This window comes from Crocodylus siamensis, chromosome 6 (assembly GCF_052110815.1).
Source record: "Crocodylus siamensis isolate JL-2025a chromosome 6, ASM5211081v1, whole genome shotgun sequence".
In the NCBI taxonomy this organism is placed as follows: domain Eukaryota; kingdom Metazoa; phylum Chordata; order Crocodylia; family Crocodylidae; genus Crocodylus; species Crocodylus siamensis.
The window spans coordinates 55,429,968-55,444,380 of record NC_143400.1 but is presented as its reverse complement, the minus strand read 5'-3'; the positions used below and the strand labels follow the sequence as shown (position 1 = coordinate 55,444,380).

The 14,413-nt window shown below is 43.6% G+C and overlaps 1 protein-coding gene across 2 annotated transcripts in view; it reads right to left on the bottom strand.

Annotated features, from left to right (window-relative positions):
* CLSTN2 (calsyntenin 2) overlaps positions 1–14,413 on the bottom strand; it is an 840,356-nt gene that overhangs the window by 321,701 nt on the left and 504,242 nt on the right. Inside the window, exon 1 of one of the 2 annotated variants that reach the window (XM_090056009.1) lies at positions 12,867–12,932. The exons of the other annotated variant lie outside the window; for it this stretch is intronic. Coding sequence (XP_089912135.1) covers positions 12,867–12,900 — 34 coding nt within the window. The 5' untranslated portion in view covers positions 12,901–12,932. Of the gene's footprint in view, positions 1–12,866; positions 12,933–14,413 lie in introns of those variants that run through there. 2 annotated transcript variants of the gene reach the window in all.

Sequence of the window (14,413 nt, the reverse complement as noted above, 5' to 3'; positions counted from 1 at the left end):
GCCCAGCTGGTAGCAGCAGGGTGCATAATTATGCACTGCTGCCCCTGCTGCTGCCAGGCAGGCATGGGGCACATCACCACACCAGGACCTACCTGTTGGGCCAGAGGGCCCAAGGGGGCAGGCGGCAGGGGAGGGAGCCCCGAGCCTGTAGCAGGCAGCCTGAACCTGCTCCTGCCCTCCACACAAATCTGGGGGGGCACATGCCCCCCATGCACCCCCAGGAGTGCATGCAATGGTGGAGAGCCGGACCCCCTACCACCCTACAAATGAACTTCCCATGGCTATGCCCCACTCCCTGCCTAGGCCCTGCAGCCACACATAGCCCTGGGCCCCAAACCCTATGCACTACCCTGACTGGGCAGCAGCCCCAGCACTGCCCAACTCCCTCCCTCACTATAGATAGAAGCCTCAATCCATCCCCCCAGATTTACCTACTCTCATGCTGTCTGCCATGTGCATGTGGGAGCACGCACATGCACATAGTTCCCCCTGCCTGACTGCCCTTCTCCCACATGACCACCTTCCTCCTGCCTGACCACCCTCCTCTTGGTCCCCCCGCCCCCCAGCCTCTTGCAGGCTGGAACTCTGCCAGCCTGCAAAGGGAAACCCACCTTTTTCTCCTTAAAAGGAGAAAATCCAAGTTTTTCACCTTTTCTGTTTTTCTCCTTAAAAAGAAAAAATCCAGGTTTTACCATGTTTTTCTGTGGTGATCCATATCCCTACTTATAACAAAGGGAGGCATACAGAGAAGTCTCCTTGAATAAGCTATGATGTGGGATTTCTACACCATAGCTGCTTGTTTTTATTGAACCTGACCTTTAAAAATATTTCCTTGTAAAGTTTCATCATACTTGGAAACTATGTAATTTTGGTCTGTGCTGATTAGTATGTAAAATAGATTTAAATACCATTATATTAACAAAAATGGACAAAGCTTCATTATTGGTCATGGAATTGTCCTTGCTGCAACAAGATGATAACATTTTAAAATTTTGTTTAATAATTTTCCCCCAGTTATAGATAAAAGTAACAGAAAGGAGGGGAAGGTGGGTTGAGAAGGATGAAGAGAGAAAGTCTTTAGCAATAAACATTTTTCCCAGCCATTATTCCAATAAAATTTGCCATGAACTGAACTATAATTTATCATTTCTCTTCAACACAATGAACCTGCTTGTTTATCTATCTATTTGTCTGTGTGTCTATCTATGCATTTTAACACAATTTAACGCCTAGCATTTAATAAACTAGTTTCCAAAATGAAAACAGTTTTTATGGACCTTTGACTAAAGTTTCTTTCATCAGAAATTTCCAAAATGTCTTGATCAGCTCTAAAGCTCATTCTTCCAGAATAGTCAAATAATTTAGCTTTCTGTCCTTAGGTTCAGATTGCACTTGCCTCTGAAAAACGGAAAATAAATGCTCTATCCCATGAGATTTGAGGTTACACATTACAATTAGACCACATTAAGGACACTTAAAAACCAAGGTCACTTTTACACATCTTCCAGGGGTTCGGTGGGGTAGGGGAGAGAGGGAATTGTGATGTTTTAATTAGAGTGGGCTCTAATTAAAGTACCAAAGTGTCTTATGTATCACCCTCTACCCTTAAAATGTTTATCTTTCACTGAAGCCAATAGAACAGCACTTGAAATCTGTGGTACGCATACCACCAGTGGTATGAAGACAACCTGTCAGTGGTAGGTAGCAGTATGAAAAATTTGCTGGTGGTAGTTAAGGTAGTATCATTTTGTCCGGGGAGTCAGGGTAATGAGAGGCACTTACTAGCAGCTCAGGACGGGACATGCATGGGGTGGAAGGAGAAATCTGAGTGGCTTGTTAGCTGCCTTTTTGTTCAATTACAGCCGGCTGATGATGTCAGCATTGGACGCTGGCCAGCAGCAATAAGAACAGCAGCTGCTGCCATGGAGCGGGCGGATAGCACGGGTGAGGAGCTGCAGCTGCCATCAGCAATGGGAGGAACCTTCACTATAATACCTGCGGAGCCAGAAAAGCCAGCAGGGACACAGGCAGAGTGAGGCCGAACCTCCCGACAGGAGCCCGCACCAGACAACATGGGAACTGCAGGCATGGCACCTGAAGATGCAGCTGGTGTAGCATCTGGGAGTGACAGGACCCACAGGTGGCATGCCAGGACGATGGGGCACGGAGAAGCCGTGCCAGGGAGGGAAGACCCCAGGAGAGCCCTGAGGGTGTGCAGTCGGGATGGGCATCGCTGCCAGTTCCCGATAGAGTGAGGGGCAGAAGAGAAGAACGCTGGAGGTGATTGGTCCGGGGCGGACCAGAAGGAAACCCAGAGAGTGTTCGGGGTATGATAGAATCATAGAAGTAGGGTTGGAAGGGACCTTGTAGATCTTCAAGTCCGACCCCCCCACTTGGCTGGGAGAAAAACTAGACTCAAATGAGTCCAGCCAGGTAGGCATCAAGCCTCTTCTTAAAGACCCCCAGGGTAGGAGCCAGCAACACTTCCCTTGGAAGTTGGTTCCAGATCCTAGCCACCCTAACTGTGAAGTAGTTTTTGCAGATGTCTAATCTAAACCTACTCTCCAATAACTTGTGTCCATTATTCCTTGTTATGCCAGGGGGCGCTAGGGGAAACAGTGTCTCCCCCAAACCCTTCTGGTCCCCCCTAGTGAGTTTATAGACGGTCACCAGGTCCCCCCTCAGCCTTCTCTTGTGAAGACTGAACAGGCTTAGGTCCCGCAGTCTCTCATTGTAGGGTCTGCCCTGTTGTCCCCGGATCATGTGGGTGGCCCTCTTCTGGACCCTTTCAATGTTGTCCACATCCCTCCTGAAATGGGGCGTACAGAACTGGATGCAGTACTCCAGCTGTGGCCTAACCAGCGTTGCATAGAGGGGGAGGATCACCTCCTTGGCTTTACTTAAGATGCACCCGTGGATGCATGACAAGGTCCGGTTAGCCCTGCCAACTGTGACCTCACATTGTCAGCCCATGTTCATCTTGGAGTCAATAATGACTCCAAGATCCCTTTCTGTCTCCGTGCTCTCAAGAAGGGAGTTTCCCATTCTATAAGTGTGCTTCTGGTTTCTACTGCCCAAGTGCAGCATCCTGCACTTGTCAGTATTGAAATGCATCCTGTTTATGTTAGCCCACCCCTGTAACCTATCCAGATCTTGCTGCAATCCTTCCCTCCCTACTAGTGTGCTCACCTCACCCCAAATTTTGGTATCATCAGCGAATTTAAACAGGTTGCTTTTTACCCCGTTGTCCAAATCGCTGATGAAGAAATTGAACAGCGCAGGCCCAAGAACCGAGCCCTGGGGGACTCTCCTGCCCACTTCCCCCCAGCTCGAATATGACCCATCCACCACCACCCTCTGTGTACGACCCTTGAGCCAATCTGCAATCCATCTGACTGTGTAGGCATCAATGCCACAGTCACCTAGTTTTTTAATGAGGATGGGGTGGGAGATGGTGTCAAAGGCCTTGCTGAAGTCTAGAAAGACTATATCCATGGCAACACCTGCATCCATTGCCTTTGTGACCTGATCATAAAAGGCAATCAGGTTGGTCTGACATGCTGGTTGCCCTTGAGCATCATCCCTGAAGCCAGCCCATCACAGATGTGCTCCTTGAGGATCTTCTCAAAGAGTTTCCCTAGGATTGAGGTAAGACTGATGGGCCTATAGTTGCCCGGGTCCTCTCTCTTCCCTTTTTTGAAGATGGGAACCACGTTAGCTTTTGTTAGGCCAATAGGGGTAGGCCAATAAGAGGGTAGGGAGAGACCTGGCATTTTGCATTTTGTTGTTCTGTTTATTTAGTCACCCCTGACAAAGGGGCAGAGAGCTAGAGCCGTGTACCCTGGGGACCGGGGCTGAAGAAAAGCCTCTGTAAGTTTACCTTTTTTTCTTTGTATACTATCCCCTGAAGGAAGGGGTGAAGGTGAGGAAGGCAGTTAGGCAGGTCCTTACAGTGGTCACAGTGGCTAGGGGCCGTGGACACTTAAAGGCAGGCCAGGAGGCGTTGCCCCACAGTAGGGGACAAGAACAACAAATGAGTGATGCACCGAAGGTGGTGTGAGGCCCAGGTGTAGGGGTGGTGGAGCCCCATGAGTGACCACCAGGTGAATCCCGGGCCACTGAGTATCCTGTCAACCAACCCCTCCTACTGAGGAACAGCAAGTCGTGGCAGGTGAGAGCAGGGTTGGTGACATGGGAAGAAGAGAGCTACTCTGGCACAGACACGATCCCGGCAGGTGTCTGACATCCATTCTCAGAGCAAAGATCGCTCAAGAGCGGTTATTTGAAGCCCGGCAGCCACACATTATAATTGGGGTGGTACTTAAGGTTGTATCATTTTAATTGGTAGTGGTACTTAAGGTTGTATCATTTTAAATTGGTGGCGCGCAATCTGTCAGAGTTTGGGAACCACTGCAATAGAAGTTAAGTGTCCTTAGTATTTTGCAGGATTAAGCCCTGAAAGTGAGGATGCTATTATCCTTAACATTAGAAAAGTTATCTAACAAAAAGTATGTTCCAAGGGTGAGGATAAAAAGCAGAAGGCCTTGATGTTACTTCATAAGTACCCACTCTCTTTCCTACATCTGGTATGGAAGCCAGTAACAGGAAGTCACTCACAGGGAAGTAATCTACACTTTCAACAGAAACTGGTTTCAAATATCAAAGGCTGTGTATAAGGCATATTGCTCAATTACTAGTCTTCCTGAAACAGCCACTGCACTATGCACTATACATCCTGCTACTGCAAATAACTTCAAGGCACCTTGAGGATAAAGGAAACTGTACAGAACCAAATTCTTTTCCATGCTACTGAATATGATCCATCATAAATTACTCAGTGCTTCCCCCTGGATCTCATCTAACTCAAATAGTTGTGCTTCACTTGGAATATCAGCATTCACAATATCTGGAAGCAGGATTGCCCTATGAACAGTCTCTCCATGTATCCAGCCACTTCTTCCAAAAGCTTCTTCTATTTCCAGTCAAGTTATATAAGAGTAATAGTTGACCCAGTTTTATTGTGTAATCTCAAAGGATAAAAAACTAAACTGTCATTTCAAGAAGAAGGATCTTCTATTTAAAGCCATTACTTATTTTCATTACAAACTACATTTTTGGAATGTGTTCTTTTATTACTGCAAAAAGGGCAGAGGCCAGGGAAATTGTTGAAAAATACAGCTGCTACTACTAAATAATGCCAGTTGTTAAAATCACATTACTGCAAAACAAAAAAGTTTGTTTCATCTAAATATCAGAGGACTTCATTGCTAATTCTAAAATATGTTAAAGGCGAAGAGGCAGACAGTGGGTATGTCTACATGAGATGGTTTATTGCACAGTAGACTAATCTATTGTTCAGTAAAGTATCACCATCTACATGTGTGAACCATTTACTGCACCGTAAACTAATTTACTGTACAGTTAGCTACCACCTGTAGTAAACTACCACAGGTAGTAAACTAACTGCAGTAGATACTGTGCAGTAGCACATGTGGAGAGACTGGCCAGGAACAAATCTGCTCCTGGTCAGCCATCAGCCTCAACACTAGGGGGCCACAGGAGACAGGGAAATCTCCCAGTTCTGGCACTGCTCAGGTCCTGGTTCCCCCCAGTGGGGTGGGGTAGCCTAGACAGGGTAGCTCTCTGCCCCCTCTGTCCCAGTGCTGCTCACCTCCCAGTTCCCCACAAGAAATCCCCACCCAACCTGGAGCTCACTGGGAGCTGCAGCTGTCTCCCAATCCCCTGCACATCAGGACCCCTCCCAAAGTGTATGGGGCAAGAAAACAGCTGCCACTGCAGCCAGCAGAGCTCTCCTTTCCCCATGTGCACGGGGACTGGCCCCACGCTCCCTGCCACCCCCCAGGATTGTGGGGAGGGGACCCTGGAACTTAATAATATTAAGCCTGTGACTTAAATATTGTAAGTATATAAATATTTGGAGAGCCAGGGAATCTTGTAGGAATAAGAGATAAAATATGTGTTCATCCTTGCATTTTCTTTCCAGACAAAGCTCACAATGATGTCAATCAGACCCTCATTCAGTAACGTATGCAAGCACATACTTAACTTCATGTAATTCTTAGATACTTTGCCAGTTCAAAATCTCTGTGTTTGGTCTGGAGAGATATCCATAAGAGCGGGGAGAAAATGAGAATACAATGACAGAAGATGTGAATAAATTCATCCAATCCCTGGAGTAGAGAAGACCCACAAAGTTGCTAGCAGTGTCAATATATTTTCAAATTCTGCAATTCTGCAGTGGTGAATTAACACTGTTTTTCACAAATTCATGGGAAACCACTGGTAGCTCAGTATTTTGGGAACTAGATCAGATAGAAAAGTTCTGGCTTTGGCTACTCAACCTCATTTCTATCAGCATCATCTGCTAGAACTGGAACACAACTCTGGCAGCCATCTCCTTCTGGCCAGCTCTAGGCTTACAGTTTCTTAGTGCCCAACATGTGGAAAGTCATGTGGGAAGTACCAGTAAGGCAACTCCTTTCAGTTTCATTCCACAGTTCCACAGGGTGCTGCTCTGAGAGATAAGGAAAGAGAAGCAACAAAGGACAGAAGAGGAGAATCACAGAAAAGTAGACCTGAAAAGGACCTCTGTAAATCATTTAGATCAATTCCCTGCTCAAAGCAGGATCATCCCTGACTATACCATCGCAGTCAAATGTTTGTCCAATCAGCTTTTAAAAATTTCCAGGATAGAGATATCACAGCCTCTCTGGGTAGCCCGTTCCAATGCTTGACTGTCCTCATAGTGAGAATATTTGAAGGAGTACTACACAAGAAGCCGTAATGTTGAATCTTCTTTTAAATTCCAAATCAAGACACACAGTTAAAAAAATCCTCCAAAACAAAATTCAAAATATTAATTTGGGGTAAGTTCAAATGGTCTTATTAAAGCAAACAACAAAAAGCAACAACAACCAAAACCTTTTGGTTTCATTAGAAAGGCATCTTCTGACTGAAAAAAATTCAAGTCGTAACCACAGTCACCCATTCTTTGTAGGACACCATCTCTTGTGAATTGATTTAACCCAAGCTAGAGCACAGACATTCCCTGCTTGGTGTCACAGTTCTGGTTCCTAGGAATACCACAGAGTATCAGAATCCCTGATTCAGCTTTAAAAATCAACAAACTTCACTCTGCTCTTCTTCATTTACTCTTCTTTACTTCTCATATGAAGGAAGGAACTGTGACCCAGGACTGAGTAGGGCCCAGGGACAGTATCATAAAAGAAAGGAAAAGAAGGAAATGGCCACAGTCTGGCACATTATCCAGGCAAAGGGATGTGTAGGAAAGGGACTTCGGGGTCATGACTGACTACAAGATGAACATCAGCCTTCAATGTGATGCTGCAGCTAGTAAAGCTAGCAAAATGCTGGCCTGCATCCATAGATGTTTCTCAAGCAAATCCTGGGGTGTCATTCTCCCATTGTACTCAGCCTTGGTGAGGACGCAGCTGGAGTACTGCGTCCAGTTTTGGGCTACAAAACTCAAAAAGGATGTGGAGAAGCTTGAGAGTCCAGAGGAGAGCCATGCGCATGATCAGAGGTCAGGAAAACAGACCTTATGATGAGAGGCTGAGAGCTATGGGGCTCTTCAGCCTAGAAAAGCGCAGACTCAGAGGTGATCTGGTGGCCACTTATAAATTTGTCAAGGGTGCTTATCAGGATCTGTGGGAACATCTGTTCACCAGAGCGACCCAGGGGATGACAATGTTGAACTGTTATCAACTCCAGCAGGACCATTTCAGGCTGGACATATGAAAGAACTTCTTTACTGTCCAAGCCCCCAAGGTTTGGAACAGACTGCCACTGGAGGCGATTCAAGCACCCACTTTGAATGCCTTCAAAACACATTTGGATGCTTATATTGCTGGGATCCTATGATCCCTGCTGACTTCCTGCCAATGGGGCAGGGGGCTAGACTCGATGATCCTCTGGGGTCCCTTCCAACCCAAATGTCTATGAAATCTAGGTCAAGGCTCAGGGGAGAGAACTGGGCAGTGCCAGTCTTTTGGTGAGCAAGGAGCAATATCTGGAGGAAGAGAAGAGGGTATGTATAGTCCCCAGAGGAAGACACACCACTTGTCACTGCAAAAAAAAGGGAGGTTCTAGGGCAGCCTGTCCCATGGGACACAGAAAGTGTTGAGGAACGATCCTTCTTGCTGTTAAGAAGTCAAAAGGCTCTTCTGCTTTTCTGCATGCATGCTGCATGATTCAGATCAAATACTCCTAAGCATACCCATGAGCACACATTATATTGGCCCTGTATTCAAGAGAGCTGCTGGAAAGAGTGTAAGCAAAGAGTTTCTACCATTTGGTCCCATTATGCAATAGTGACAGTTTGTGCTCCAGATTTTTTGTATTTGGTATTTAAGTTTATTTTTAAAGAACAGATTTTGATACCAATGAACTTTAACACCTTGAATTCCATAGGAATTTTTGCTTTAGTAAAAACTACTGGACTGAATGCCTCATTGGTAACTGTAGGTGAATCAAAGGAAGGCCATTATTTATTGTTTAATACAAGAACTTCACAGTGCAAGCATATAGACCACATTAATACTGCTGCAAATTCCTTTATTAAATGAATATTTCTTTTCCTGACATGTCAGTGATCAAATTTAGTAAAAAGTCAATCCCTAATCTGAGCTCTCATTTCTACTTTTTCTCCTTTTAACTTGGCCAAATAAAACCATTTCAGTGCTTACCAGAGGTACTATGATTTGAAAACAAAACAGAAAACAATTTTTATTAGTTTTCCGCAGCTTAATCAACTCCTCAATGGGCACATCTACACATGCAGTTAATGCATATGAATAAACTCTGGAGCTTATTGCTCTGGAATTTCTTGCCCCCAGGCATGCTGCTTGAATATGCACAGCATGTGGGAGCAAATAATTCTGGAGCAATTAGCCCTGGAGTTTATTCATGCACAGCATGTGGAGCCCAGTTGAAGCAGCCCCAGGTGGCAGGGGACCCCAAGGGTCAGCCTGCCAGCACTGGGCTGTTCCAACCACACTTAGTGTGCTAAGGAAGGATGGGCTGGGGCACAAGGGTGATTCAGTGTGGGAACTACCTAGCAGGCAGCTCCCTCATTGAAGCACCCTTGTGCCCCAGCCAGCTGGTCAGTGTCTACATATGCACTGCTGCATGCACACAAGAAAACTCCACAGCATGGTAGGATTTGTATTTATAAGTACTACTCTGCTGCAGAGTTTATTAGTTTCATGCATCCTAATAGGGTGCACATGTAGACACTGAGATGTTTACTGCACAGTTAAATAATAAACTGCACAGTAAACATCTTGTGTAGACATGCCCAATGAGAACCTGAAATCTGCCATACTCACAATTAACAGGACTTGCAGACACTGGCTTCAGGGGCATATTCCTTTCTAAGGAACACATAAATGAGAGAGATTTAAAAGGATTTTGTTCCTTAGAAAAATTATCATGATTTATAACACTTAGCTGAAGCTAGTGAAAGTTTGGGACAGTTACAAGCAACCAATAACAGAGTGTTCAAAGTGAAATCAATAACTGAAGTAATCTTAACTATGAATGGCCCATCTGTGCAACCATATTTTTAAATGAGGCATTTTAACACTCAGCCTTACATTCTTTGCTAAGGCAAAACGCTCTTCAAATTCAACCAGCTAAAGTTCAATTGGTATCAAAATCAGTTAAAACAACTGAAATTCAGTGATGAATACAAGAAACTGTCCCTACTGCTCGATAGGGCTCAGTGGCAGAAATTCTTTGCATGGGTTTAACTGTTTCCACTGACTTTCCATCACTGATAGTCACATTAAAATATCTTCATTTATAGGTTAAAACTTAGGGTGAAGTTACATGTTTACTCAGGAATCTATTTTGTAGCCGTGTTGGCCTGAGAAAAAGAGAAATACAAAACTCTTGGTTCACAGGTGATACCATTTACTAGCCCAACTAAAAAGTACCATACTAAAAACACACATTAAAGCTGCTTAACTCATTCTAAGTGCCATCAGGGCATCTGAAATTTATGAAGGTTTACTTTGGGCTAGGCTAGCTCATGTTAGGGTAACTTCAGTTTGCTCCACAAAGATAAAAAATCCATTTGTAGTCCTCCAGCAGCCTAGAATCAACCATTCCCAACATCCCTCACTAAAGCAGGGATAAAGTCCAGGTGTCCTGGCTTCCAGTCATGTCCCTGCTCACCAGCCCTCTGTTCAGAGGTGTGAAGGCAAGAAAAACTATTAATTGCTCACAGCACCTTCTAACTTTAACACAATTCAGTTCCATAGATTTACTATGGTCTAAGTGTAACATGTAACTTCACCCCTATTTTAAAACTGACAATACCAGGAATTCAAACTAGGACCTGAAATTCAATCTGTGTTCCCCTACCGTGTACTCTACTTCCACATGAATTCGGTAGGTCACTAATCACTGCCAGTGTAAAAAATATTATAACTGGAAATTAATTCTCTTTTGTGATGTTGGTTAAGAAAAGAGAAAAGAAACCAGTTCACTGTCTTACCATTGTATTAGTTGCACGGCTTTTTTATCTTTTCATAGGTCACTATTTGATCCTGAAACATGTTATATAAGCCTCACTGAAGTAATTGGAACTGTTCAAGAAACTACAGCGTTATTAGGGTTTTTTGCCAGTAATATAAGTAGATAAGAACTGAACACACTTGGGGAAAATATTTGCTAAAAAAGATGTGATATTTCCATATATTTTTCTCATGACATGCATACAGAAAACAAAATTATGTGTTTTTATTATTAATTTTTTCTGTTAGGAAATTACAGGGGTTTTTGATCAAGTACATGGGACTATTTTCATTAATTTATAAAACACTGAATACATAAAGTAATGAATTCCATTTTCATATGTTGTTTGCAAACACTTACTTCCTGAATTTACTGTGGTTTAGAGAACCATGACATATACCTGTTATGCAAAAGCACAGCCTACAATTACTTTATTTTCTTATCTGGGTAGAATATCCAAGCAGATAACATGTATACCTTTCCTTACCCATGAAAAAATATGAGGCTGACCCTGGATCATAGTTTAAAACTGGGAGGAGTCAGAGGAGGGAGGAAAAATCCCTTAGTAGGATGATTGAAACGGAAAAAGAATAAACGGCATATCCTTCAAAGCTTTTGTGGGGGAGTATTAGATAAGGTATTAGATGAAGTGAAAAGATACCTGAAAGTCAGAAATAAACTTGAATGCTCTGGTAAAGCTTCAGAATCTTAGTGCCAGATCCACAGCCGTTCAAAGAACTATACTGATTTCCATCAGTGGGGGGTGTGGCCATTAGAGCTATAAACAGTTGGCTATGGTGATAATTAATCAAAATATAATAATTTCCAACCCAGTGGAACAGTGATGGGGATTAGAATAAACAAACACTACATAAAGAGATTACTATTTTGTCCTCCCCAATAGGTTGCTTAGTTTTGTCACAATCCAGACTTTATCTGGTTTTACAAGAACCGTTACAATTTAATTAACAGTTATTGTAAAAGAACACTGAAAAAAGAGGAACTGTATTTAATATGAAGACACAGAATACAACATATCCTCTGGTAAAGTTTACTCTCTCTATAGTCTGAACTTCGCTTTGACATCCCTATGAGCAGCACATTTATCTATGGTTAATATGGCTAATGCCATTTGACCAGTAACAATGCCTCACTTCCAGCTTGACATTTCAAGTGCTTTATTCTCATGTGTAAAAGTACCATATCACTAGCGAGGACTTAAGTACCATAGTTACCCCACTGAAATAATATAACTTTCTTCTATTTCTGAGCGACGGGGCAACAACATATAGGAAGTACAGTGGTTGCCCAGTAATCTATTTCCTATAAACTTCGATACAACAGTCAGCCTCAGAACCAACTCCTTAACCCTCCCCTTCCCTTTTCATTTTCCTCATCTCTGTTCTTGAAACCATCTTTTAGAGCAAACAAAACAAGAAAAAGTTATTAAAAGCTGACAATTTGTTCAATTTAAAATAACTACTTTTCTGTTTCTAGAGAAATGTTTCCTAGCAGTATCATTGGAAATGAACAATATGTCCAGGAGCATCTGCTTCCGTACTGACATCTGAAGATAAATTGGTGAATCTCAGAACAGACTGTCATGTAAATTAATTGGGTGTTCTTGCTTTCTATGTGAACATGGTAAAAGCATCACTTAGATTTCTGTGTTGAACCTTTGGCAGGTGTAAATAAAGCTGCTCTGTTTGCTCTGTGAAATAAGAAAGGAGTCTTTTGAGTTCCTCCATTATTTCATTCTTTCAGTCATGGACTCACAAAAAAATAAATTATAGATGACTGGTAAGAAGTTACCCAATAAACTGTAATCTCCAAATTTCATAAACCTCTGATGTTTCCAAATTTATCTAGGGCCAAGTTATATCAACTACAGACCAACTTCTACCTATTCAATTTCTACTTTTGTTGTAGGCAATTAATGACATAGTATACTACTGAGAGGTAATCTAGAAAGGACCAAATTCACACTGAGGTAATCTCCTTGATGTCAGCATTTTGGTTTTGAAACTGATGGTTAGTTTTTCACAGACAAGTATTTCACCTGTAACCAGCATATCTCTTTACCTTTTTCCTACCATTCCTATAGTAACTAAATAAATACGGGCTATGCCCTCTCCTTTTGCAAGACAGCTGCAGTATATTTTTGTGTGCAGCCATTCAACATTCATTCCAATTGGATAAGCAAGCAAGTGTGGACAGGAGACTGTTTTTCAATCCAACAAAAATTTGAGATTTCGTTCTTTTTTAAAATCAGTTTTGCATTGGAACAAACTTAAGGCCTTTCTTACTTTTCTTGAGAGATGGGCAAGGAGAATCCACCATCCTGAAACAACCAGTACTGCTGTGGTTAGAGTATTCAGCTGGAATACAGGAAATCGGGATTCAAGTCACTAGAAAAATATTTGCCACACCCCATGTATGTACCCTAACCCCTTGGCTATTCCAGGGTATCTCTCCCTCTCATTGGCAAAATGGTACACTCCCACAAAAAGTTCTAGTCAATCTACACTTTCCAAAGAAAAACACCTTCAAAAAGAGTCTTGCTCAGCTCTGATACAGAGAAGACTAGAGTTTTCTCCAGAGAAAGCACTAAGACTTGGATAGTTCTGATTAATTTCAAATGGAGCTATGCTGATATATACAAGTTGAGTACCTGATGAATTAGTTTAATATTTACATTACCTGAATATTATTTTTGTGTATAAACCATAGCTTGTTTGCTTAACACATTTTTGTTGCATTCTTCTTAATTTCTCTGCATGTAATAATTCAGGAAACATTTTTTAAACTTAAATACTGAGCTATATATCCTAATTGGACTAATTGATTTTTAAAACTTTTAGAGAAAAAAGGTATACTATGAATTAATAATAGCACTATTTTATATTTTATTACCATCTAGCCATTGGAAAAAAGTGGGAAAATATCTAGTGCAAAAATCACCAAATATTAGGGAAGAATTAAAATAACTATTTTAAACTTTTTAATATATTCTGTGTAGTGCAAGCTTGTACAACATATGGCCCGTGGGCCGCCACATGGCCCACCAAGCCATTTTCTGAGGCCCGAGGTGCTGCAACAGGAGACAAAAGTAAACACTGTTTACTTTCATTTCCACCCCTTGTCCCTCCCCCAGCCCCTCAGCAACTTCCTAATTGCTGCTGAAGGGCTGGGGAAGGGACAAGGTTCCCACACGCACTGTGTCAGCTTGATGTTGCCAACGCGATGCGACTCCTCCCCACCCCCCTCATTTCACAGTATCCCTTCCTAGCCCCACCCCTTCCTCATTTGTATGCTGGCCCCACCCTGCACTGGTCCCCGCCAGCTGCATGGGCTGGGGCAGGTCACGGTGCAGTGGGCAGGCAGGCACAGGGCCGTAGATGCCGGTTCGGAGGGATGCTGTGGCCAGGCCCACGGGAGATGCTGCTGCTGCTGTGGCTGTGGCTGTCGGGTTGGGAAGCTGGCACCACTCCCACCTCCCCACATTGCCCCCCATGCCTGCAGACATTGTGCTGGGAGTGGTCATTTGCGGGCCCCGGGGAGGGAGGGAGTCCTGCCAGTTGGGCTCGGGCTGCCCCAGGGGCGAGGGAGCAGCGGGGTGTCCCTGCACGTCCTGCACCACCCCTGTAGGGTCCCTGCATGTCCCCCTGGCTGCTGAGCCCAGGCGCGCAGGTGTGGGAGCATCCTCAAGGCTGCCCAGGGAGGATAGGGTGGGGTCAGGTAGTGGCCCTTGACCCCTGTGCCCCAGGCTTCAGCTATACTGGACAGGCCATGAGAGTGCCTACTCCTGCTGGCCCACTGGGTGATAAAAAGTCCATGATCCGGTCCCACATTC